The following is a 27,299-nucleotide window of genomic DNA, read 5'->3' as shown; positions in this document are numbered from 1 at the left end:
AAAATCACTGTGTGCAAGGCAGTGTGCAGAATTCTGTGGGAGGTGAGATTTGATTCAGAGTATATCCTGCCCCTAAGAACTAACCAAGTAAAGGAGATGACATAAGCATAAACAGCCACAGTGCTTGGTGAAGTTGCATTATCGAAATCAGAAGACAGAGATTCTTAATCGTTTTGGGGAATTAGAGAAAACTGCAGAGAGAAGGAGCGGATGTTTAATCTTGGACTTCCGAGAAGGATAATAGGATTTTAGGGGTTTTCCTGGTGGCCCAGGGGGTTAAGATTCAGCACTATGAAGCTATCTGAAGCCACTGCAGCATGAATTCGATTCCCCAGCCAGGGAGATGACCCACATGGCACAGCAGACCTTTCCTGACTCATCGGCTTCTCCCCTCAGCAGTATATTTCAGTCAGTCTGCTTGTTCTGTTCTCCACTCAATCTCTGGTGAATCCTCTCACTCCCCACACCTCTGCCCTGTACCCCAGTTCTTGTATGCATGAATAAATAAATAAATCTTTTTTTTTTTAAAAAGGAGGGAAAAAAGGGATTTTAGATAGGTTGAGATTGGGAGGGCGTTCCTTGGTAGAGGGAATTGTGTGATCAAAGAATGGTAGAGATAGTTGCAGGTCATGGAAAGGGAATAGCAGTTAGTTGTTCAAGTAACATGTAAATGATAAAAGCGAAAATTACTTTACTCCAATTTATTATTGCCTATTTTGAAAAAGTCCTTCTCATGTATGCAAGACTCTTAAGTCATTGAAGCTTTGAGAATAGGATGAAACTTGGGGAAAGCATGTGGAGTGAGAAGAAAAGAAAACTTGGAACTGTCTTACAGAATATCATCATGTAAGGTCTGGGTCGAGGAGCTGGCTGAATATGAAATAAAACCAGAGAATTGCCTCAAAGATGTCAAGAAAAGCGAGTTTTAGGAAGATGAGAATGGCTAGAATCACTTGCTGTTTCAAAAAGTCTAATAGGATGAGTCGTGACAGATGTCCATTAGCCCTGGAGATCTTGAGACCTTAGCAAGAGTTGTTTCAGTAGAATAATGGAGGTAGAAATATTAGGTGGTATAGAGTTGGTTGAGGAATGAGTGGACATTGGAAAAGAAACAGAAAAATAGTTACCTACCAAGAATAGGTCATTTTACAGCAATTTTATACTATAGGCATGTACAGTAATACCTTTGCAACTATTTGAAATTATAGTATATATGGATTTATTTTTTGTGTATGCTTCAAAAATAGCATATAAAAATTGCAAGTGACACCTTTTGGGGATAATTTGAAAGATTGGAGAGATGAGAGCAAAAAAGGCAGTAAAGCAGGAGGCAGAACAGAAATAGATATGTTTTCACTAAGAATTCCTGTGGGAGCTAGAGGAAGCTGAAGGAAGAGTAAACCTCAAAGCCTGTGAGTCTGCTTTTGTATATCAATGAGAGAGGGACTGAAACACATGTTAAGAGGCATTTACTGGACTTCTTTCACGTGCTCTATACATATTGGCAAAGGAGTTGAAAAATCCTAACTCACACTAAGTAAGTTAAATAGAGTTGCCTTAAGCTTTTTTCCACCTCAGGCATCTGTGCCTATGAACCATGGATGTTTGAGAAGTGGGAATCAATAACTATCACAAATTCAGAAAGCCAGGGACTGTGCTATAAGACCAATTGCTTTAAAACTTGTTTGACTTTTTGATGAGAGTGCCAAAGCAATGTACTGAGGAAAAGAATAGTTTTTTCAACAAACTGTACAATTGAATATCCACATCCAAAATAATGAATTTGAACCCCTACCTCACACTATACACAAAAGCTAACTCAAAATAGAACTGAATATACGAGCTAAAAATCTATAAATATTCTTAGCTGAAACATAGGAGTAAATCTTCATGACCTTGGACTAAGCAATGGTTTCTAAATACAGCACAAAAGAATAAATTGGACTACATAACATTTTAGAACTTTTTTGCTGCAAAGGTACCATCAAGAAAGTGAAAAGAGGGCCTTCCCGGTGGCTCAGTGGGTTGAGCGCAGCGCTGTGAGGTTGTCCGCAGCCTCTGCGGCGCCGGTTCCATTCCTGGACGGCCAGGGAGATTCCCACCTGGTGTGGCAGACCTCTCCTGTCTTGCCTTCTACTCCCCTCAGCAGTATTTCGGTCCTTCTGCCTGTTCTGTTCCCTGCTCTGTCTCTGGTGGATTCTCTCACCCTCCTGCGCCTCTGGCCTGTAGCCCTGTGCTTGTATAAATAAATAAATCTTAAAAAAAAAAACAAAACACTAAAAAAGTGAAAAGACAACTCACAGTGTGGGTTAGATAAGAAACTAGCATCTCCAATATACAAAGAACTCTTATGACTCAAAAATAAGGACAATTTAATTAAAAGAAAGGACAAAGCACCTGGATAGACATTTCTTCAAAGAAGATACAAATGACCCGTTAACATCAGAAGATACTCGACTGCATTAGCCATCAGGGAAATGAAAGTCAAAACCATATCAATACTCCACATTCACTGGGATGACCATGATCAGTCATGCAATCCTAATGTGAACAGGATGGGGAGGAAAAAAAATACCCTCCAGCACTGCTGGTGGGATGGGAGTGTAAAGTGGTAGAACTGCTTTGGAAAGTAGTCTATTAGTTCCTCAAAATGTTAGACACAGTTGCCATATAACTAGCAATTCCATTCTAGGTGAGAAAAATTCAAGCAAATGTCCAAACAAAACATGTAACGAGGCCTCCTTGATAGTGCAGGGGGTTAAGATGCAACCTATGAAGCTATCCACAGCCACTGCAGCACAAGTTCGATCCCCGGCCAGGGAGCTACCCACATGGCTCAGCAGACCTCTCCTCAGCAGTATATTTCAGTCAGTCTGCCTGCTTTTTTCCCCACTCTGTCTCTGGTGAATCCTCTCACCCCCCACACCTCTGGCCTGTACCCCAGTTCTTGTATGCATAAATAATTAAATTGTTAAAAAAAAAAAAAAAACATGTAATGAATGTCCACAGCAGTGCTATTTGTAATAGCCACAAAGTGAAAACAACCCAGATGTCCCTCAACTGATGAGTGGATAAACAAAAATGGTACATCCATGCAACAATATTTTTTGGCTTTAAAAGTGAAGTACTGACATATGCTGCAACGTGGATGGACCTTGTAAACATTTTAAGTAAAAAAGGCAGTCATAGAGACCATGTGTTGTATGGTGCTGTTTATAAAAAAATATTCGTAATGGACTTACCTATAAAGTTAGAATGATTAGTGGTTGCTTAAGGCTCTGGGAATATGTGGCATGGCAATACTAGGATGAGACCTATAGCTTAGGTATGGGGTTTCTTTTAAGAGGGATGAAAATACGGTCATGATTGTACAACTCTTAATTTACAAAAATAAATTGAATTACATTTCGAGTAGGTGAATTGTGTGCTAAGTGAATTTTATCTCAATAAGACCGTTAACAATTACTTGACATTGTCTGCAGCAAATCAAAATAAATGTTATTGGTATTTTCTCTAGTGTATTGCTGTGTTTTATTTTGGGGAACAGAAAAATATTCCCAAGGGCTTTAATCAATATACCCTTGACCCTCCAGCCCTTTTTTTCCCTGTAGAAACTATAAAATTTCTCAGTGGGAGTTTGCAGCAGGGAAGATTTTCAGAAATAGCACCACTTGTTCCTCTGAACATTGCTAAATAATTATTGATAAATTTTTCTTGGGTTCTCTATTACCTAGAAAATGTCAAAATGTGATGATGCTGAGAAATCTTAGAGGGTAAAAAATTTTCATACTTTGGGCTTACTTCTGGTTATTTGCATGTTTTTAGTGTGTTATACTACTGTTTATGAATTTTGGTCATTTATGAAATCATCTTTTTTTAAAAAGATTTATTTATTCATGCATACAAGAACTGGTGTACAGGCCAGAGGTGCTGGGGTGAGGGGTGGTGGGAGGATTCACCAGAAACAGCTTGGGGAAACAGAGCAGGCAGACTGACTGAAATATACTGCTGAGGGGAGCAGCGTGCGAGATGGGAGACGTCTGCTGCGCCATGTGGGTTGCTCCCTGGCTTCAGAGGCTGTGGATAACTTCACAGTGCTTTGCTTAACCCCTTGAAAATCATCTCTTGACTTTCCATGGCAGTGGGGCCCTAGCTCTCCTATAACCCTTCACCCCTGCCACCCCCCCTCCAATTCAGTCCTCCATTCCCTGGTATATTTTAGTCACAGTTTTGTGAAAACAAGCTAGTGCATACAGTATTATGACAAAATGTTGTTCGTAATGTACTGTGATTATGTGTTCTTACAAGTTTGTTTAATAATACCTGTTTTAAGAGATTTGCTTAATTTCTAGGTATGTTTTCCTTTTTTCCCATGAACTCCAGCTGCTTTGAATATATAAAAAGGCTTGCCATCTCCCTCCCCCTCCCCCACTCTTGGAGCCCCATCTATGCTGTTCCTTTCTGGAAGGGCTGCCCAGTGGACCTGAGCCTTCTGAAGTCCTAGGACTTAAATCTTTGCTTCGTTCATAAGTTCGACCTATTTTCTGACATCTCTTGTCTTTCTCCTTCTTGCTATCAATATATGCTTTCCTTTTACTGAAGCCTATCTTCTTATGAAAGAGAGTGGGTAAAGTAAATTTTTGAGCCCCTGCGTGTGTGAAAATGTCATTAACTCTCATACTTAGTTCTGGAATTTAAGGTCAGAAGTCATTTTTCTCAAAATTTTGAACACATTGCTCTGCTGTCATCTGGTATCTGCTTATTGCTGTTGAGATAGCTAATACCATTTAGATATTCATTCCTTAATGTGTAGGATGACTAGATAATTTATTGTCAAAACTGGAGCACTTGAGGTGCTAGCCTGAAAAAATACTAGGACGAGGGGTATAAACTAGGACTCTGGGGTAAACTAGGACATGTGGTGATCCTCTTTATATGTGACCTATTTTTCTCCTCTTACTATTTAGGATCTTCTCTTTACATTTCATGTTGATGTGTCTTGGAAAACAGCCGTTTTTCATTCATTGTACTAGGTCTTTGTAGGTTCATTGCTGTCTTTCAATTTGGGGAAATTTTTGTTATTGTTTCTTGTAATTTTCTCCCAGACTTTGTCACATGTTTGACATTCTAGATTGTTTTCTATTTTTTTTTTCATTTCATATATAAGTAGGAAGAGGATGTTATCTTTTTGCCTTATTATTTTTATATCTGAGAAAGTTTTTGTACATTTACAGTTTTATTGAAATTTAAAAATATTTATGCTAATTTCTTGTTTTATTCTTTTCTCTTAGCATCTTAGTCTGTGGAAGTGTCTCTTGTCTAAGGGTGTCCACTGTAGTTATTTTTTCTTTCTTTTCAAGGTTTCTTCTCTGAATTGTTTTCCCTGGGTACCCCTTTTTTCTCTTTGTTTTGGTCAATTTTTGAGACTTAAGATCTGCTGGGTGATCCTCTACTGTCTCTTCATTTTTAAGAGTAAGACCTTAAAAAGCATCTCTGAAACCGGGGCAGAGTTTTCTTTTCTTTTTTTTTTTTTTTTGGCTATGTTAAAGATAATTATGCTGTGAACTAACCTTTGGTTAGAGTATTCTCAAATGTCAGAACTTGGAAATCACATTTTTCTGGGGAATGGGAAAATTAACCATTTAGTTTTTCTAGAAAAGACTCCTCTGCTCTCTTACTTAGGACATTTTATATCTGGGTGCTATCATTTTGTGTATGAGGTAGAGGAAGGAGGCAGAAGGGCCCAGAAATATCGTAGAGCCTTTCCCTTGTACTTCATCCCAGCCTTCTCTACCTCTTATCCCTCAGTCTGGAGCTTCTGTCACTTGATTTTTTCCAGAGAATAAAACTACTGTTGTGCCCAAGATCAGCAGACTTGGTGAGCATAGCCTCCAAGAATCTAAAGACAGCAGATGCAAACACAAAAGGGAGTTTATTACAGACTCGAGTCCGGGCTCACGGCACCTACCAACACAGTAGCAGATAGCGAGAGCCCCGAACAGAGGAAGCAGGGATCTTAAATAGGGTCATAAGCAGGCGCGAATTTTGAAACAAGCTGGCAATTACTCATTGGCTACTACAAAGGCATTTTGGCGCACGCGGTTACAGTTTCAAACTGATTGGACAGCTAGAGATGCTGTCCCATTTATGGATAGGACTGCCCTCATTGGTGGCTGGGGTGTTCTGCTTTTTTGTCACCAAGTGGAGTGAGGGTTGTGACTGTTGAAACTATCTCCGGAGTGCAGCTGTACAAGGACTAACATATCAAAGTGGAGGATATACAAAATGGCGAAACCTTGGCTAAGCTTGGTTCCACACTACCTTTATCCCTGAGTCGAGGTGATGGTGGGGGTTAGTCACTTGGCTGTGTGAAATAATGGAGAAGACCCAGTGGTTTTGCCTCTCCCTTCTCTACCAGTAGACTTCACAGTAACTGCCTCTCCCAGATCTCATCCTCATGGGAATTCTGTAAGCCTAATTAGCTCCACCCTCACCTTTATTCCCTCTGGGAACTTGGGTGTAACTTCCTTTTACTCCTCCTCCTGACTGTCTTTGAAAAATTTATGAAAATGTGAACTTATTAGCATTCCCTTTCTCCTCTTTCTTGTGGGTTATTACATTTATTCTTCAACTGTCTATCAGAGGAGTTGAGAAGGGAGAAGAGATGAACTAATGTGTCTGATCTGCCATTTTTAACTGATCTTGGGATACATTTTTCTGGGTAAAGTATTGTAAATGCCGATTAGAAGCTGAATAGTGCTTTTCTTCGGGTCCCTTGTTAAGTAGGTGTTTGTTGACTTACCTGGAAATGTAGCTATTTCTATGATTTTCTCTGAGATCTAGAGAAAATGAAATCTTTTTTAATTTACTCTCTGGGGGAATTATATCAGACTAGAACAAAAATATTTCATACATCTCTACATTTTCCAAGTTACATAGAAAATTACAAATACTGTCATCATCTAAATAAAAAGCTCCAATAACCATAACAGAAACCTGAGTTTTAATGGAAAAGTTTTTCATAAAATTAAGCTAAAAATATAACTGAGCTGCAAAATAAAATCTTCACCGATATCCCCAAAGCTTCATTTTTTTTTTTTAAGATTTCTTTTTATTTATTCATGCATACAAGAATTGGAGTGAAGACAAGAAGTACAGGGGTGGGGTGACAGTATTCACCAGAAACAGAGTGGGGAGCAGAACAGGCAAATTTACTGAAATACACTGCTGAGGGGAGCAATGGGTGAGACAGGAGAGGTCTGTGGTGCCTTGTGATAGCTCCCTGGCTGGGGGTTGAACTCATGCCACAGTGGCTGGTTGGCGATAGCTTGACAGCACTGAGACTTTATTCCCTGTGCCACCAGGGAGGCTCCCCAATGCTTTACTTTTCAGCAACTTTTTGGAAAGCAGTTTTCTTTATCAAATTTAAACCTTAATGATAGCTGTGGGAAATAGCAATAGTCATGGGAATATTTGTTTACTTGTGTTTTCTTGCTGCTTTCTTATTCCTACTTTGTATGCAGCAGGATTTTCTGAAACATTGGAGTGAATAAACTAGACTTAGCCAAATAGACCAGTAAAGCCATCTTCCTGATCATGAATGACTAAGAATAGCTATCCAGGGTACTTGGGTAGTGAAAATGTGACCCAGAATTTGTAAAAGACACAGGATGCTTGAGTGTAAATCCTGTACCAACTTGGGTTTTGAATTGAGATCTCTGCCCACGTGATAGATAAACTGCAGTTGTGTGGCACCATAGCACTTGCTCCCAGTCTCAAGGGATCAGAGATGATTAGGAAAACCAGGGACGGTTGTAGTTTCTTATGTCGCTGGACTAAGCTAAGGGCAGTGAAAGGCAGGCAGTCTGTTATTTTCATTTCTCTTATTTTTTTCTTTCTCTTTCATTTTCTTGCTCTTCGTGGGAAAAAAATTATCATTAAACTTTCCCCCTTCTCTCCTCTCAACCTTGCTTTTGACAGAATATTGACTAGGAACCAGAATCCCATTTTTGCTTAGCCTTTAGGGCAGCTGTTTACAGAATAGCAGTGTTACATAGGTTTACTGTGTCGTATGTCTGTGTAACACTGGATTTGGATCTTGTATTTAGCTGCCAGAAGTGACTGTGATGAAGTAGGAGAGATAAACTGATAGATTGGCTGCCAGAAAGATGTTGGGAATCAATCAGATAAACAGGGTAGAGAAATAGCTTGCTGTTTTCTAGTGATAATAAACCAGTGGCCTCTGGTCCCCCACATTTTTAAACATAATTGTTATAGTAATAATGTCCAAAATAAGCAAATGAAAAAATTATCACAGGAGGTTTTTAAATTTTAATTGATATTCTTCCTTTCCTTTTTCCAATAAAGATTCATCTTCTATGGAAATGAATATTTTTATTCATTTGTTTTTACTTCTTCCCATGCCTACTTACATAAACAAATGAAAATTAGAGAGTGAACCACTTTCATGGAATTTATTACTCCTTCTCTATCCTCCCACAGACTTTGGCTATTTAACTTGGTGAAATATCTATATTGCTACATGCCTTACCTACAAAATAATTATTTTTGGGGGAAGAAACAAGTTTTGAAGTCAAACCTGTATTATTGATGGATGATTAGCAAGAACTAGTTTATTTTTAGTGTCTTCCCTTAGATTTCTCTCAAAAGATATTTGGAATTTTAACCTTTGCTGTGATTTCCCTGCATATAGCAGTTGGAGAGGAGAAATATCTAGTTTTATCGTTGTAATGTAAAATTCTCCGTTAATGTTTAACACTTAAATTCATTGCCTCTTTTTACCTTGGACTTTAAGATCCAGTGCAGATCCTTAAGTCTATGTGAAAGATACAGATAGAGACTTCAGTTGCATGTAGTGAACTACCTGGGATTAAGAGAAGAGTAGAAGAGTAATTTAGAGTTCCCATGGAGTTAATTGTGTGGCATGAAACTGCTTCTCAGTCATGTCTCTGCAGTATGCACATAGGACTTTCTTTAGGTTCCCACTCAAAATCGTGGATGTGAATGTGTGGGTGTCATTTATAGTATATATGGTAGAATACCAGCTATGGAAAGCAAGAGGATGAAGTTCACACTTTTAATTATATATAATAAAGGCTTTTGCCTGAGGAAGACTTTTCTTACTACTGGAGGTTATAGGTCAGAAGTTAACCATGTACCATTTTCCTATTGGTAAGAAGCTGATGCATTTTCCTTTTTGCCACAGAGACTTTCCCACCTGACCTTTTAAAGATTCTCCATTGATATCGATGAGGTGGACAAAACTAATCATAAAAACAATGAAGGGAATGTTGCACACTCATTGATCCATTTGAAATGAACTGCAGTACAATAAGTCTTCCAAATGGACTTCTGTTCTCAGCTATTGCTGTAGCCACCATTTTACAGATATATAAATATGAAAGGGTTAATGGGAATTCAGTCACACTCTTGCCACTCTGTTGTCCCTTATTGATTGTAGTTTTAGAGCTGTCACTGTGCCATTCAAAATTCCTACTGTGCCCTTTTTGAAGTCAGGTGGTGCTGGGAGATGATAATAAATCATTTGCTTTTCTTTCCCTCTCACAGCTCCTTCGAGAACTCATAGAACGGAAGACAAGTTCCTTGGATCCCAATGACCAGGTGGCCATGGGAAGGTAATGTAGATGCTACTTTTTGTTCCTGCAAGCAGCCTATATATAACATTTTCTCTCTTTGAGTTCCCTTAATTCTGCCTCCAAGGCAGTGATTGGCCCTATCAATATAAAAGTTAAGCAGGATAACAAGAGTTAGAAAGACAAAGTTATGGAAATCCGAGTTGTTTACTCTACATTGCTTTTTTTTTTTTCTTGGCCAATAAAATTTATTAAGTATTCATTGTATTTTGTATTCATTGAACCAGCCTTAGGGAACAAAAACTGGACATAGAATTTTTGAAAGCCAGACAATAACTTAGATAGCAAGTCCATTTTTTCCAAAGCAAATCTTAATTGTTATCCCTTAAAAACAGTAATCAAAAACAGAGCTGGTCTAATGGGAGAGGTTGGTAAATGGAGAGCTAGCCTCTTGCCCTCCCCAGGAAACCCTAGGGTACCACAGAGCATAGTTTGAAAACCACAGCACATCTATAGATGAGGACTCTGGGACTTGACACATCTAATTGCTCATCCACCTAGAAGATAGGTCTCCAATATCTAGATATTTACCTTTCAGCTATGGAAACAGGGTACAGACACACTAGGATGTACAAGATTTGGACTCACTCTCTTCAAGTTATATTTTCAAAGCCTGGGCCTTAGCCAAGTCCCTTACCTTTGGGGTTCCAGTTTCTACACAGAAGTTTCTGTTCTTTTTTTTTTTTTAAATAAATTTTATTTGTATATTCCCCATACAATTGCAACCCCCTTATTTTGACCCCAATCCCTCCCCTCCCCACCCTCCACCCTCCATAGAATGCCTCTGGTTCATAGTTGTTTGTTGATTTTTACCCTACATTGCTTTAAATGTAATTATAAGCATCTATTAAAATTACAAAGCATGTAAGTGTGTATATGTGTGTGTGTGTGTGTGTGTGTGTGAGTGTGTGTGTATGTTAGGGTTTGTTTCTCAAAAGTCCTTTTAGGCTCTTTGCTCTCTGGTTCGGGTTGTGATTGTATCTGTATCAATTCTGACCATTGGATAAAAAACAGCCACCCACATGTGTGCTCTCAGCTGTCAGAATGTGCACAACAGGTTCCTTGCTTGTAGTCGAATCTGCTTTGTTAGAGTCTGCCCTAATTTAGACCTCCACCCCTTCAGTAAAAGCTTCAGCACAATTAGAAATGGAACGTGGCAGCATTACCCAGATGTCAGGGTAGAATGTAAAGTAGTGAAGGAAGGCTCTTGTGTGTATGCTTCATCCTGTGGTTGGAAAATAAAAAGGGCATTTAGAGTGCTACCTAATGAATAGTGTACATTTAAATAGCCATGAGCCATAATTTGCAAAAGCCTGAAAGGAAACAAAAGCTGCAAGTGCCAGAGTGGGATTCTGGGCAGAGCGGCATTTTGAGAAAGCAATGAAAAATTTGTGTTGATGAAATAATTTTATTTGAGTAAAGCATTTGAATTTTAGGATAGGATATTGTTGATATTTTGTGTATCCGTGGAATGCTATGGAGAGCTGTTCTCTATAAATTTAATGTGATAGAGCAAATTGCATTTAAGTGGTGATTATATTGTACATTTATCTGACTTTACAATAAAATAGATTATGGTAATTAAGATTATATTAAGATTACAGTAATTGGATTTCCCTAGATTTTTTTTTCCCCCTGATGTTGAATTTTCATTGTGTAAGTCAGGTAAGATGACTAGCTGCTGCTATTTCTCCTTTTTTTACATTTTTCATATGAGCAATTTATGAAGTTTTTCTTCTCCTGGTATCCTTTATTTGAAAAATTAATACCTTTCAATTTAAAATGACTGCAGCATATGTGAGTCTTGTTTGGATCCTGATTCAAACAAACCAGTTGTCACATTGAGACTATCTGAGAATAAATTGGTGGTTGCCACAGGGGTTGTGGGGTCTACGGGGGTGAAATGGGTAAAGGGTGTCAAAGCTATGTATGGATGGAAACTAGACTTTTAGTGGTGATCATGATGAAGAATATACAGATGTCAGTTTATAATGCTGTACACCTGAAACATGTAATGTTATAAACCAATGTGACTCCAATCAAAAAAAATTTTTTAAAGGTTTATTTATCCATGCATACAAGAGCTGGGGTACAGGCCAGAGATGTGGGGGGTGAGAGGTCTCACCAGAGACAGAGTGGGGAGCAGAACAGGCAGACTGACCGAAATCCACTGCTGAGGGGAGCAGCGGGCGAGACAGGAGAGGCACGCCTCGCCATGTGGGTTGCTTTCTGACCAGGGGGATTGAACTCGTGCTGTGGATTGCTTCATAGTGTGGTGCTTAACCCCCTGCACCACCAAGGAGGCCCTCCAATAAAAAATTTTTGAGGGGCCTCTCTGGTGGTGCAAGGGGTTAAGTCTCAGCACTGTGAAGCTATCAGCAGCCACTGCAACAGGAATTCGATCCCTAGCCAGGGAACTAACCCACATGACACAGCAGACCTCTTCCTGTTGCTCCCCTCAGCAGTATATTTCAGTCAGTCTGCCTGTTCTGCTCCCACTCTATCTCTGGAGAATCCTCTCACCTCCTCCCCCCGCCTCCCTACACACCTCCAGTCTATACCCCAGCTCTTATATGCACAAATAAAATTTTTTTAAATCTTAAATTTTTTTGAAAATATTGAGACACTGGAAAATTTGAAGACTTAATATCTGATAGTGAAGGATTATTGCAAATTTTCTTAGGTGTGATAAGTAGTTAATTATTAAGATTTTACCTTTTTAGCAACACGTCTGTAGCATTACAGATTAAATGAATGACCACAAAAAGTGGCATCAATAGTAAATAGTTTAAAAAATCAACAAAAAAATGGAAAAAACAAGAAAAAGGACTTGGGTATTAACCAAGAGAAAACTGAATTTAAATAATTCATGTTTTCAAACAGCAGTTGCAGCAGTAGTTATACAACATGCTGCCCCCCTAAGACATTAAAAGCAATCCGGAGCAGCACTCAGTTTGATGGGTTTTCCTACAGACTACTAGATTTAGTGCTTGTCACAGCAACGCCAAATACTAAGGAGCATTGTTAACCAAATTTGCTGTAGAATTTCCCTTGCTGCCAGTTATTTTTTCACCACTGCACAAATCTTCTTCAATTGATTAGTCACTTTGGTTCTTCACTATTTTGAGGAACTAGATGTGGGTTGATGGTTTCTTTGTGCAGGGTTGTAAGTAAGAAAAATTCCAATTTGTCAATATGTATAACTGTTTCTGTTAGTGATGTTGTATAACATTTCTTGTGAATTTCCCAGGCAGTGGCTTGCAATCCAGAAGTTACGAAGCAAAATCCACAAGAAAGTAGATAGAAAAGCCAGCAAAGGAAGGAAACTTCGGTGAGTTACTTTTTTGGAATAGTTTTAGTCTGATATGTTTTTTCTCTTTTATTTTGGTTATAATGCCATTCTTCTATTCAGATGATTCTGTTCTTAAGGAACAGAATAATAACTAAAACAATATTTGAGACTTTCTTGAAATTCAGTTTTTCTTACTCTAACATGGAAATACTGTTTTAGTTATTTTTTGTTTTACTGTTGTGACTGCTTGGGTTAGACCATACCTGTTCTCTGAAAGACAAATAGTGACAAAACAAGGTAAGATAGTTGAACTGTCTTAATTTTAAAAAGTGATTTCTGTAGAACAATACAAAAATTTCATTTTGCTATCTTATTTAGAATAGAGTTATACTGGTCCATTTTCAGGATGCAATACATATATACATGGTATGCTAAAAGATACAAATGAAAAGTTTCAGGGAACATTAATCTGCTTAAATGAGATGAGAAATACACTTTTTATGAGAAAACAAATTTCTGAATGAAGGAAAAACCCTCAACTCTTAAGTAGTTTTATAAGTATGCAAAAGAAGGAGCAGGAGTAGGAATTAACCTTCTAGGTTTTTAGATTTAGAGTCTGTGTGTATGTTATTGTGTGTGTGTTTAAGTGTTACATAGCATCGGACAAAACCTCACTGTCAAAGATTCTGCTTGTAATTCAGGTGCATATTGAATAAAACCTTAAATTCATTGTGTTAGGGAGTTTTAGGCAGACAGCTAATCCCACCTCTTTATTAGAACCTTCCTGTCATCAAAATTGCCTTTAGACAAATGTGGATCTTTCTCATTTTTAAAGTTCTTCAGAGAAGCAGATTTTTACAACTACTTTAATTAATCTGTCATAGTATTTATTTAACAAAACTCATCAGGACATGTTGCTTTTTCTTTAATTTTGCAGTGGTCAAAATGGCTTTTTATCATCTTTTGATTTAGAGTCTCTTTCTTAAATCTGAGGTTACATTGATATAATTTATTTAACTTTTTTCATGCAATAAAATCTTTCCAAATCTTCATTCTTTTCTGGGTTCATTTTTATTTTAATGGCAAAGAACATGGACTTGATGAGTCAGTGGCCTGAATTTGAATCCCAGTTTTGATATTGAGTAATAGTTACTTTGGGCAGGACCCTTCAACTCGGTGTTAGTTTCTACACCTGTAAGATAGAGATGATAATAGTATCAGATTTGTAGGGTAGTTGTGGCGAATAAGTAAACCTGTGTGCCACTCTGTGTGCCAGTATACATGTGAGCATTGTATACATACATTTATTGCTGTTACTGCTGTCCTTATTGCCCACATTCGTATTTTAAGACAGGGTCAGTCTTCTCTAGGGTCCATTCATTTGCTTACTCATGAACATGCTCTTTGTACTTGTCTCATCTCTACCCCACCCTGCAAGGGTGTAAAAAAGAATGTTACTAATAGTACTTCATAATTGACTTTATTCTTGAATTTTGAAATCAGATTTTTCTCCAATACTGTGCTTTGATAATTATAGCTTTATGAGGCTGCAAATGTTCTCTAGAGGGTGGTGCCCAGGATGTCAAATCAGGAAACCTGGGTACAAAACCTGACTCTGACTTTATTATTTTGTCTGTTCTCTAGTCTCTGAATCTCACGTTCTCATTTATTAAATGAGAGATAATAATCCCTACTTTATAGATTTGGTTTGAGCATTGAAATAATGTGTTAATGTCTGGTATATAGGAAATGTTTACAAGTGTTAGTTTCTTCTGCATTTGTCTGTTGGCATTGCTGCTGCAAATATATACCCTTCAAGAGAATTGAGAGAGGGGAAAATGCCTTTTCTACCTTACAGTTAAGAATTTTTACTGTTAAGAAGTATTGGGGCAAGTAGCTATATTTATTTGCCCCTTGAGGACAAGAATTGTGCTGCTTTGTCCTTGTAGACACTAGCCAGAAAATGTTTTTGGATGATTTGATAGTAAAATTAACCTTATCAGATAATGAGAAATGGTTATAATTTTAAACATAACATAAGAAATCTGGATGAGTGTTAGAGAAATAAATCCTTTTTTAGTGTGGTGAATAACTTGGAGAACATGGGTCTTTAGTTTTTCTAGTCAGAATAAATTTATCAGAGTTATCAGATTGGGAAAAAGCAGGACTTTGTTTTGTTTTTCCCTCAAATTTTATTGATTTGCCAATCATTTACATAACTATGTAATTGTGGGAGTACAACTTCATACCTTACATGTGCACGTGCTTCATTCACCCTCCACCAAAGTGCCAGTGCCAGCGCCCTTGTCGCTTCCCCTCCCCTCGCTCGTCCTCCCTCCCCCAGCCTCTCATCCCCTCTGGTAACCAATATATTTTTCACAGTCTAAGAGTTATTTTTGCTGTGCTTTGCTATTTTAAAAAACAGCTTTTTGTTAAAAAAAAGCAACTGTTTTTCTTGTATTAATTTGTTAAACTAATCTCATCAAACTGTTAGAGCTGTTTGTCTCTACAAATAATGTACTTCTGTTTTTGTAGCTTTTTTTTTTTAAAGATTTATTTATTTATGCATACAAGAGCTGGGGTACAAGCCAGAGGTGTGGGGGGCCAGGGAGGGGGTGAGAGGATTCACCAGAGACAGAGTGGGGAACAGAACAGGCAGATTGACCGAAGTACACTGCTGAGGGGAGCAACAGGCGAGTCAGGAGAGGTCTGCTGTGCCATGTGGGTTGCTCCCTGGCTGGCCAGGAATTGAGCTCGTGCTACAGTGGCTGCAGATAGCTTCATAGGTTGCGTCTTAACCCTTGCACCATCGGCCCTTTTGTAGCATTTTGGAGTAGAGTCCCTATATCCCCATAAAACCAAGGGCATTTGAAATCTCATCTGAAAGAGGCATCTGAAGACAAACAGGAGACATACTTTTGGTTTAAGCAGGGCTTAACATTAAAATATAAGTGGTTTGTTAAAATATAAGAAGGCTTCTTCTGGAGTTCTCAGAACCGTGTGAGGTACTGCGTGAGACCCAGTCTGCCCTGAGGGAGCATGTTGTCTTGAGAGAACAGCAGATACCCAGCAGACAGTGACACTGTGTGGACAGTGCTGTGGAGCTCATCCTGCCATAGGGTTACCTGATTCACGCTTGGGGGAATGTGGGCTGCTTGGTAAGACTGTCTGTGCCAGGGGATACCCCCACTTCACATTGAGCAGGGTAGGAATAACTAGCCAGCCAAAGGCAGAAAAGAATAATGTTAAAAACAGACTTCAGAGTGTATATGGTTATCCTGGTAACTCAATTATATGTTTTGACAGAAACTTAAAGTGAATATTGGGGAATGAAGGAGATGAAGGTCAGTGCCGGATAATGACCACTAACAATGTTGGACTTTATTCTGTGGATTATATTGAGTCACTGGGAGATTAGAGCAGAGGAGTACAGTACAGAAGATGTGAGCAGGTAAAGGAATGTGAGGAGCTTAGAGCAACTTCCCTGAATTTTAGGGGCAGCTAGGAAGATGGTGTCCCATTTGTTGATGTGTATACAAAGAGTGGCTGCAAGAAGGACATTAACTTTTTGTTTTTGATGGATAGTAAATTCAGTTTATTAATATGCTTAATTTGATACTACCTTCAGAAATCCAAATTTAGAAATAGGTTTTTATGTCAAGAAAAGGATGTAGGTGTTTATTAGCTGATAGTTTGGAAACAGTTTCATTCCTATTTCTCAAGAAATATATAGGGTAACCAGGGTGACAAGAACAGAGCCATGAGGAATGTCAACCTATATGAGACGGCAGAGGAGTTCATAAGGAGTGCTGAGGAAGAGCAGTCATTTAGCTAGGGGGAACAGAACCAGGAGGTGAAGAACAGAACCAGGCAGTGAAGACAAAACATGTTTAATATGTGGCCAGGAGTGCTCCATGGTGCAGAGAAATCAGGCGGGGGAGGGAACACATTTGTCATCACATTTCTCCACCAGTTACTGCTGCTGATTACTCTAGAAGTCCAGAAACCACAAACTAAGGTACTTTCCATACTTGAAAGTCCTTTAGAATTTCTGCATAAACGTTAATGTCTTTGATTTGTCTTATAAAATCCCTTTGGAATACATTCGATGTGTCATCACAGAGGTCAGATGCAATTCCATTTATTAATTATAGTAAGAATGGGCGAAATATAAAATCACCACTAGACAATACCACACTAATAATTTTTGCAGGCAGGATCCACCAGTGGATGCTCAAACCAAGGCAAAACTTTGAGAAGAAATGGTATATTTGCATGGTCTCAAACATTTCTTCCAAGATGTTTGTCAATTACAAAATAGAAAATAATGATTTTATGGAGGAGAAACCAAGCATATGCTTGGAAGCACATGCTTCCTTAGCCAAGTGTTTAAGATTAACAATACCAGTATTAATAAATATCTACATGCTCCCTCTCCTGGAGAATACAGCATTTCTGTGGTATTCTTGCCCCAAAACCTATTATCACTGTTGTCATAAAACACCATACAAGCAGCTGAGTGGTACTAATCAAAATTGTCAGAGTAATGAATAAACAAGGAGGACTGAGGAAATGTCACAGATGGCAGGAGACTACCGGGGCATCACTACTAGATACAGTCTGGCTCCTAGACTGGGTCCTGGCAAAGAGGAAAGATACGAGGTGGTAAAAATGGTGAAATTTGAGTAAGTTTTGTTAATCATTTAGTTAATAGCATTTATAATAGCAATTATACCAATGTTAATTTCCTGATTTGATAATTACACTGTGTCTATGTAAGTTAATATTAGGGGAAGCTCAGTGAAGTTGTACAAGTCTTTTTTTTTTTTTTTTTGACTTTTTATATAAGTCTAAAATTACTGCAAAATAAAAAGTGTGGGGGGGTAATAAATATGGTCACATGTATTGAATTCTCAGTTTTGTCATCCTTGTTCATCTGACTCTCTTTGTGACCCTAACTATGATGGATATGGTCAGAACCACAGAGTACTCTATTAATGAGAGAAGCGATAATTAACAGTTATAAAACCCTGTCGGGCACTGCTAAGCAGTTCACATGCAGAGAGAGGAAAAAAACTCAGGTGCTGAGCTGGCTAGGTTTGAAATTTGCCTCTTCCACCTTACTACTGGTCTTGAGACCTTGGGCAAGTCACTTGACACCTCTGTTTCAATTTTTGCATGTATAAGGAATAGAAATAAAAATCACATCTCAGCATTGTGATGCAGATTAAATAAACCAATTCATGTACAGTGCTTAGAGAAGATAAGTAATTCATGTAGCGTTTCGGAGCTAATAAGTAGCAAACTGGGATTCGAGCTAATTGAGCTGAGTCCACAGCCCATTCTTTTAACCCCTGCTGTGAGGTGTTTTCTCTGGGCAGAATCAGTTGACCTATACAGGCACAAAAAGAGAAATATTTTGGGTTTTGGAGCTAATTATAATTGTTGGTCGTCAGTATTTTACCCAGCATTATATATAAGTGGATTTTCCTAATCAGAACGTAGATATGTAAACGGATTATTCTCAGGCCTTTTGTAATGAGATGTCTTACTGTGTTTGTCTATTCTACTGCAACAAAATTAAATTTATCTTTTCTTGATATGGTTGGTAAAAGTTTTATAATTCTAAAGCATGCATCATCCTCAGCAGCACTGAGATTAGATGAAATGTATTGCAAAAATCTTTAATCTGATTACTTCTCTTTGTCTTTCATCATGCAGTTAATAGTTATTGAATAGATTGTACTAAAGTGTAAAGATATTCCATAGAGTAGTGCTATCCAGTAAAAATATCAGTGTTGTGTATATAATTTTAAAAGTTTTAGTAGCCACATTAAAAAAGGCAAAAATGAAATAGGTAAACATAATATATGTCATTTAATCCAACATACCAAGAATACTATTTCAACCACTTATTTTAAAAATTATTATTGAGGACCTCCCTGGTGATGTACGGTTAAGTCTCAGTGCTATCAGTGCTGCACCTGAGTTCAATCCCGGCCAGGTTGCTAGCCTACACATGCTCAGCAGACCTCTCCTGTCTTGCCTGCTGCTCTCCTCAGCAGTGTATTTCAGTCTCTCTGCTTGTTCTGCTCCCCACTCTGTCTCTGGTGAATCCTCTCATCTCCTACACTTCTGGCCTATGCCCCAGTTCTTGTATGCAGAAATAAATACATCTTTTAAAAAATATATTATTGATATGTCTTATGCACTTTTTTTTTTTTACTTAAGTCTTCAAAATCTGATGTGTTTCTTTAAATTATGGCACTTCTCAGTTCAGACTAGTTGCATTTTTAAGTGCTCAGTAGCTACATGTGGATGGTCGCTGTATTGTACAACACAGCTATGGAGTATGTAGTTGATAGTCTTTGTCCAGAAAGTGAATTAAACCTGTTGGCCCGAGCCAAGATTAGCATTCATTGTTAGATGAAAATACCAAAGTTTTGTGAAGCCTGAAGACTTTTTTAAAATGCATGTATTACTAGTATTTATGCTTTCCTGTAGCTACCCATATCCACTAGGAATACTGCTCTCCAAAAGGAGGTCTGAAACCTCAGATGGTACCAAATCCTACATCTACTATATTTTCCTATATATATATTATGGTTTTTTCCTATATGTACATTCCTGGGATGAAGTTTAATTTATAAATTAGACACAGTAAGAGAATAATAGCAATAACTGATTAGAAAACAGAACAAGTTACAGCAGTATACTCTAATAATAGTTATGTGAATATAGTTTCTCTTTCAAAGTATGTTATTGTACATTGTATTTTTTTTTTTAAATTTACACCATATGTTTTTTATTTATTTATTTTTTATTAAAGATTTATTTATTTATACAAGCACTGGGCACAGTCAGAAGCGCGGGAGGGTGAGAGAATTCACCAGAGCCAGAGCGGGGAGCAGAGCAGGCAGAAGGACTGAAGTACACTGCTGAGGGGAGCAGCGGGCGGCAGGAGAGGTCTGCGCGCCATTTGGGACCCTCCTCCGGTGGCCGGGGAGCAGCCGGGGATCGAACCCGGCGCTGCAGAGGCTTCGGGCAGCTTCACAACCCCGCTTTCAACCGCTGTGCCACCAGGGAGGCCCTGTACATTGTATTTTCTGACCACAGTTGATTGCACCTAACTGAAATAGTGGAAAGCAAAATTTCTGATAAGGGGGAGGACAACTGTGTACTTAAATAAAAAGGTTATGTAAATATTTATACTCTCACACATTGACATAACCTTTAGTAGGAGACCATTAGACTCAGTTTTTCAATTTAAATATACATATATTTCAATTTACTAGCAGTTTCACGTGAAAACCTATCCCACAGAAACATGTGAACAAGACACAATCATTTGTGTATGTCTAAGAATCTTTACCTTAGCATTATTTCATATGATTTTTTTAAAAAAGCAACTACATAAATATCCATCAATAGGAAGTTATATTAACACAATGGGATATTCTACAGCAATGAAAAAAAGAAAAATGTATATAGTTCGGTGGGAAAAGGTCTAATGCAGAATATTAAGTATATTACAGTCTCATTAATATGTGAAAAATGTATTGGCTTTGTTTTATTCATTTATTTATTTTTTAAACTGTTTTCAAAGATTTTTTGCATGGGCCAAGTGTCTTTTTTTTTTTAAAAGATTTATTTATTTATGCACACAAGAACTGGGGTACAGGCCAGAGATGTGGGGAGGGTGAGAGGATTCACCAGAGACAGTGGGGAACAGAACAGGCAGACTGACTGAAATACACTGCTGAGGGCAGCAGCGGGTGAGTCAGGAGAAGTCTGCTGTACCATGTGGGTAGCTCCCTTGCCAAGGATTGAACTTGTGCTCTAGTGGCTGCAGATAGCTTCATGGTGTTGCGTCTTAACCCCTTGAGCCACCAGGGAGGTCCGGTTTTGTTTTACTATATAAAATACTACAAGCAAACCTAACGGTTTCAATTAACACTGCTTATTTCTGGGGATATGACTATAGGGAACTTGTCAGTTTACCATAATTTCTGTATTGGAGTTCTTTTTATAAGAATTATATATATATATATATTTATAATTAGGAGATAACAGGCATTAAAAACAAGTGTGGTCCGTGGAGGGTTTTATTTTTGCATCTTATAAAAAGTGAAGAATTGGAAGCTATATAAATGTTTAAAAATAAGAAAATATAGTACTTCTGCTGGAATTGTATACAGATATTTAGATATTGTTTATGGGACAGTATTAAGTGGGAAAAAAAGGCCTACAAAATTGTGTAAATACAAACAGGATCTGGGACTAAATAGTGCTATCAACAGTGGCCTGTTAGGTGGAGGATGGTGTATTTTTATGTGCTTCATTGTCTTGTTTTCCAAATTTTCTATTACTCTTGTAATGGGAAAATTGTATCACTGTTATTCTTGTAAAATTCATTTTTTAAAATTATTTTTTACATCATTGTTCATTTTTAAACAATATTTCCTTCTCCCTCTCCCCAGGTGTAGTCCCCATAGAATTTCCTTCACCAATGCACCCATACAAAAAGTGAAATTTGGGGGCCTCCCTGGTGGCGCAAGGGGTTAAGCATTGCACTATGAAGCAATCCCCAGCCTCTGCAACACAAGTTCGATCCCCAGCCATCCAGGGAGCAACTCACATGGCGACACAGACCTCTTCTGTCTCACCTGCTGCTCCCCTCAGCAGTGTATTTCAGTCAATTGCCTATTCTACTCCCCACTCTGTAGCTGGTGAATCCTCTCACTTCGCGCATCTCTGACCTACACCCCAGTTCTTGTATGCATAAATGAATAAATCTTAAAAAAAAAAAAAAAAGAAAATGGGTAGTCAGATCCTCATAGTCTCTTGTCTCGAATAATGTTTAAGGGTTAATATATTGCTCAGGGGTACAAGTGTATCTATATATACTTTTTGTTGTGGGGTGCTGTGAATGTAAATGGCTCTACTGTCATATATAGTATGCTGTTATCAGGCTTTTCTCCTTCCTATAGCACTAAGGAAAGAAGGGGAAATAGAGTTGTAAGTGGGGTCTGTGAATTGTCACTCTGAAGTCAGACTTCCTGTGATCAGTTCTGGAGTTTGTTAACTCATAGAGTATGTTTCCTTTTCTAGGTTGATAGTTGCTAATGTTGCTGACTGTTTGTTTCCTGCTTTATTTAGGTTTCATGTCCTTAGCAAGCTACTGAGCTTCATGGCACCTATTGACCATACTACAATGAATGATGACGCCAGGTGAGTAATAGATTAATTATAAGTCTCAAATGGCTCCATGACAGCCTGGTATTGACCTGTTCTACAGCCTATCGCCCTCTCCGTTTCTTCTTATCAGTTAACCATTTGTCATTGACATCATCGAAAGGCTCCTTGTCACATCCCTTCACTCCCATAATTATTGTAAAACCAAAACAAAATTTCCATAAATCTCAGTGCTGAATCTGATGATACTTTGTTTGTTTTTGCTGTTTGTTTTGTTTTGATCTTTAGCCACCTGTCTAGGACATTTGAGCTTGTCTCTAGGACAGGCAGATCCAGGTAGCACATGCACTTGCCATATGTGTTCAGGGGTTCTGTGCATGTACTCTTCTTCAAATGGCAAAAGATAGAAATGTATACAGAAAAAAAGTGTATACTCATTACAGTTCAGAGATAACCTTTTTTTAAAAATATGTTGAGTTTTTTTAAGATTTATTTATGCATATAATAACTGGGGTACAGGCCAGAGGTGCAGGGGGTGAGAGGATTCACCAGTGACAGAGTGGGGAGCCGAACAGATGGATCTACTGAAGTGCACTGCTGAGGGGAGCAGCAGGCAAGACAGGAGAGGTCTGCTGCGCTGTGTGGGTAGCTCCCTTGCCAGGGATTGTAGCCGGGTAGCTCCCATGCTACAATAGCTGGGGATTGCTTAATAGTGCTGGTGCTTATTAACCCCTTGCGCCACCAGGGAGGCCCCCAGACATAACCATTTTTAAAGAAAAGAAGAACTTTCCCTTTGTCTTTATTTGCTATTCATTTATGAATGTGTATTGGTAAGGATTCATGCTTTCCTGTTTTGTTCAGTGAATTATAATCTGTCATTTGTTTTGATTTAAAGTTGCAAGCGGGAGAGTTTGGGAATGTTTGTTGGGTAACAGTCCTTATGGCATTCAGTATTTAGTGGGGAAAGGCTATTCCTTGTGAACTGATTGGTCAGTATTGGTATTGCTCTCCCGGTGGTTTAGCCACTTAACTAGGAATTTAATAAAAGGCTGTGGCAAAGAAGTGAGCTAGAGCATACGCCATTCCCATGTGTTTCCTAGGGTTGTCCAAGTGGGTGCCCACATTACTGTTCATGCGCCACAGCCTGACGAAGTTGAATTAACTCTGGGTACGGTAACTGGGAATTACTACTCTTTCTGTCTCTGGTAGCAAAATGGTCAGGGCCGACAGGTATTGTTAATTCATTTGAAGTTAGAAGGAGGCTCTTGTAGCGTGGTCTGTTTTGTTTGTGTGTGGGTGATTCCATGAATGGAAATAATTTAGCACTGTAAATTATCTTCTATAGAAGATCATTAAGGAATGATAAAAATTTTTCTAATTGTTAGAATATCGATTATCAACACATATTGCTTTCCTCAAGTAATAGTTTTGGTGTTTGTTGAGTCACAGATATCATTCTTGGTGTGTATTTATGAATAAGGTTGTTTCTGCTTTGTTTTTTAAATACAATTTTGAAGTAAAGTAATTTGTAAGTATGACACCAAAGCCAGCAACTATAAGGGAAAATATTAATAAGTCTGACTATGTAAAAGTTATGTTGGAAAGAATTTGAAAACAAAGTTATAAGTAATTTCCAAACTGGAAATTAAAAGTTCTGTGTCTGACATTTTTCTGTAAAAATCTCCCAGTGAAAATAATGGGCAAAGCATGTCAACAAGCACACTTAGAAATCATAAAAGAAAAATCTCAAATGGTCAAAAGCCATAAACATTGTTTATTTCATTAAGTCAGGGATATAATTGGCAAAATCGTTGTGAAGAGCTGTTTGATAACGTGTTTCAAAATCTTTACTATGTAAGTGCCTGTTGACTTAAAAAAATCTTGTAGGAGTTAACCTCTGGAAATAGCAAGTTGGCAAATATATTTGCATCAAGGATCTTTATTGTAACATTATCTTTAATAAGGAACTAGTTAAATCACAGGAGAAATCATTCTGTGAAATTATAAGCAAATACTAAAGGATGAAGTGGCGCTGTGTATATTAATGTATATTTTAATGTATATATTAATTATATATTATTTCTAATGTTAGTAGAAAAAGTAGGATACAAAATACTATATTAGCCCCACCTTTCTGAGTAAGGAAAAAGTGTTCCTTTAAAAAATACACTGTATGGGCCTCCCTGGTGGTGCAAGGGAAGGGGTTAAGCACTGCACTGTGAAGCAATCCACAGCCTCTGCAGCATGAGTTCGATCCCCAGCTGGCCAGGGAGAAACCTACATGGCAAGGCAGACCTCTCTGACTTGCCCGCTGCTCCCCTCAGGGGTGTATTTCAGTCAGTCTGCCTGTTCTGTTCCCCACTCTGTCTCTGGTGGATCCTCTCACCCCCCACATCTCTGGCCTGTACCCTAGCTCCTGTATGCATAAATAAATAAATCTTAAAAATATATATATACTGTAATAAGCATACATTGTACAAAAATGAAAAATGTAAAAAATATATAAAATAAAATTTAAAAAATTTAAAAAGTGGAAATAAAAAAAGAATAAAGATGTGTATATATATATATATATATATACACATCATTCTTTTATACTGTCTTTATTCTTATACATCTTTATTCTTTTATACTGTCACAGGGGCCTCCCTGGTGGCGTAGAGGTTAATCTTAGTGCTATCACAGCTATGGCCTGAGTTCAATCCGCAGCCAGGGAGCTAATCCATATCTGGCACTGCAGACCTCTCGTGTCTTGCCTGCAGCTCCCTTCAGCAGTGTATTTCAGTAAATGCGTTTGTTCTGCTCCCCACTCTGTCCCTGGTGAATCCTTTCACACCCCCATACCCCCATCTCTGGCCTATACCCCAGTTTTTCTATGCACAAAAAAAAATTGTCATAGAAAGACCTCCATGTTATTTTGTTAACTGGTAAGAGAAACAGTATGTATAATATTTATGTTTTCTAAAAAACAATTAAACAAGTGCATATGTATACAAGTATATGTTATAGTCCTATATAGTTGTCAAAAAACATCTGAAAAAACTGTACATCATAATATTTTAAATGTTTTCCAAAGGGGAAAGTAATGGAATAAGGAGGGGGGTAAAGGGAGACTTCTAACTTCATAGTCCCATTTTGCTTTTGCCTTGAGAATGCATTCATATTAGTGGTCAGTAGAAACCCTGAAACAGTAAACACCAATACTTCATAATACTTATTGCAGATTGGGGTGAAATAAAAGACATATTTTACTTTCTGTTCTGTGTACTTCTGTGTTTTACAGTAAGCTTATATTACTTTTTATCAACTTGGAAAAAAAGGTGTGTTCATTTTGCAAATTATATAATGAAAGAGGAGGTGGGAGGTCCAGATTCTTTCTCTATTGCAGTATGTAGATGAAAGATCTCTTCTTTATGGCTTCTACCTTGTGGATCATTTGGATAAAACTAGTGTTTTAATACCTAAGTAGCTTCTTCAGCCCCAGCCCCCAACCTTCACCCCTCACCCTGCCCTTAATAGTGGCAAAATGCACACAACAAATTTTCTGGCCCTTTTGACTTCTGATTCCCATAAGCAGCATCACCTGTGGTTTACCCAGGACTGGAGAGAGTATTCCCTTTGGGAACATTTCTTTCTAGATAAACTTTGGGTCTTGGTTTAAATGCCTTTATGTGCTCTCTGGTCTCCTTTTTGAAAGTCTCGTGTAACCCCTGATACTTGATATGTGCTAGTCCCGTAGATCTTTACTTCATTATGAGGTGGGCAGGTGGTTCTGTTGTAACCCTAATGAACATTCCCAGTATTGAGAGAAAACAAAAGAAACCCTACCGTACCCTCCTGTCACTTGTTTGCATGAGAGAGAAGATTTCCATGAGCCTAAAAATGCTCACTGCCTTGACTAAACCCTGATGCTCTTGGCATGGGCAGCTCAGCTCCCAGAGCTTCTGGTGCCCTCAGAGTCGTCTTTGCTTCGAGAGCAAAGTGCCTCGTGATGCTATAGAGAGATAGTTATAGTGGACTGATGAGGAAAAAAGGCTGCATGTATCATTGGTAAAGAATCCTCTTAAGCACATTGTCATCACCATGAACAGATCAGTATGTTACATGATTTACAGGATTGCTGTTCACTTCTCTGACGATTGAAGTTATTCTGAGCTTATCAAGGACATTTTAGAAACAGTTCTTACTTTACATGGTGTGAAACCCCTGGGGTGCTATTAGATCAGAAGGAGTATAAAGTAAAAATTCAGGTGATCTCTTATTCTTCTAACGAAATGAAGAATTTTGTAATTGTAGAAATAATCATGTTTTTTTGCCTGTGTTTTTGAAAGATCCTCTGTGGCAGACCGCAAAAGAAATTGTTTTTCTCTCTTTTTTATTGAGAACCATGCAGCTTTTTAAAAATCTTTTTTTTTTTTAATTGAGGTAATGTTGGTTTACATTGTTGTTTGTGTTTTGGAAGTATAGGGTCCCCCTTCCAGTGCTCCCACCATCAAAGCACCCACAGGCCACACTCCATTATTACACTTACTGTGTTGATGTAGGTCAGATAGGAAAATGCTAGTGTGCCGAGTAGGAGACGCAAACCCGAAGCAGCACCTCTGAGCGAGGTGGAGCTATGTCCCTCAAAACTGGCCTCTGCTTCAGATTTGGGGAAGGGGAACCCACATGAACTGCTTACTCTGCTGGCGTGGGTCTTCCTGTCAGCATGGGTGTCTGAGTGGCAACAGTGACTTTGTATAAGAATACCAAAGGAAGTTGGCGTTTGCCTTGCCTGCTCTGATGCTCCAGGGCAGGTCCCAGTTCTGGTACTGTCCATGAGAAGTTAAGGTTATTGTATTTCCTGAAGAAGCTCTTCTTCTTACTGCAAAATGACAGCCACATTTGCATTTTATATATACTCCATTTCTTTGCAAAGAACTTAGAAATTCTCAATAGGAACAGCTCGAATTTCCATATGAGCCCCCATCCTTTCCCCCCAATAACAAACCACTTTCTCCACTCCTTTTATAAAGCTGCTGGCATTAAAAAGAACAAGGAGAGGATCCTTAAATGATAACTACTAAGCACCAAATACATTATTGTTTTACATCTGGAGTTTTAGAAAAGAAATGTACAAATGTAATCCAGCCCTGTAC

General features: G+C 38.3%; 1 protein-coding gene across 1 annotated transcript in view; it reads left to right on the top strand.

The window, feature by feature from the left end:
* Positions 1 to 27,299, top strand: part of AATF (apoptosis antagonizing transcription factor) — a 96,432-nt gene that overhangs the window by 52,842 nt on the left and 16,291 nt on the right. Inside the window, exons 9-11 of the mRNA XM_037491863.2 lie at positions 9,589 to 9,656; positions 12,925 to 13,005; positions 22,126 to 22,197. Of these exons, the coding sequence (XP_037347760.1) occupies positions 9,589 to 9,656; positions 12,925 to 13,005; positions 22,126 to 22,197 (221 nt within the window). The remainder of the gene's footprint in view (positions 1 to 9,588; positions 9,657 to 12,924; positions 13,006 to 22,125; positions 22,198 to 27,299) is intronic.

This window comes from Talpa occidentalis, unplaced genomic scaffold (genome assembly GCF_014898055.3).
Source record: "Talpa occidentalis isolate TD23 unplaced genomic scaffold, MPIMG_talOcc4v2.1 talOcc4.7, whole genome shotgun sequence".
Taxonomy (NCBI): Eukaryota; Metazoa; Chordata; class Mammalia; order Eulipotyphla; family Talpidae; genus Talpa; species Talpa occidentalis.
The sequence above is the reverse complement of the archived record's forward strand: the minus strand, read 5'-3'. Positions and strand labels throughout refer to the sequence as shown.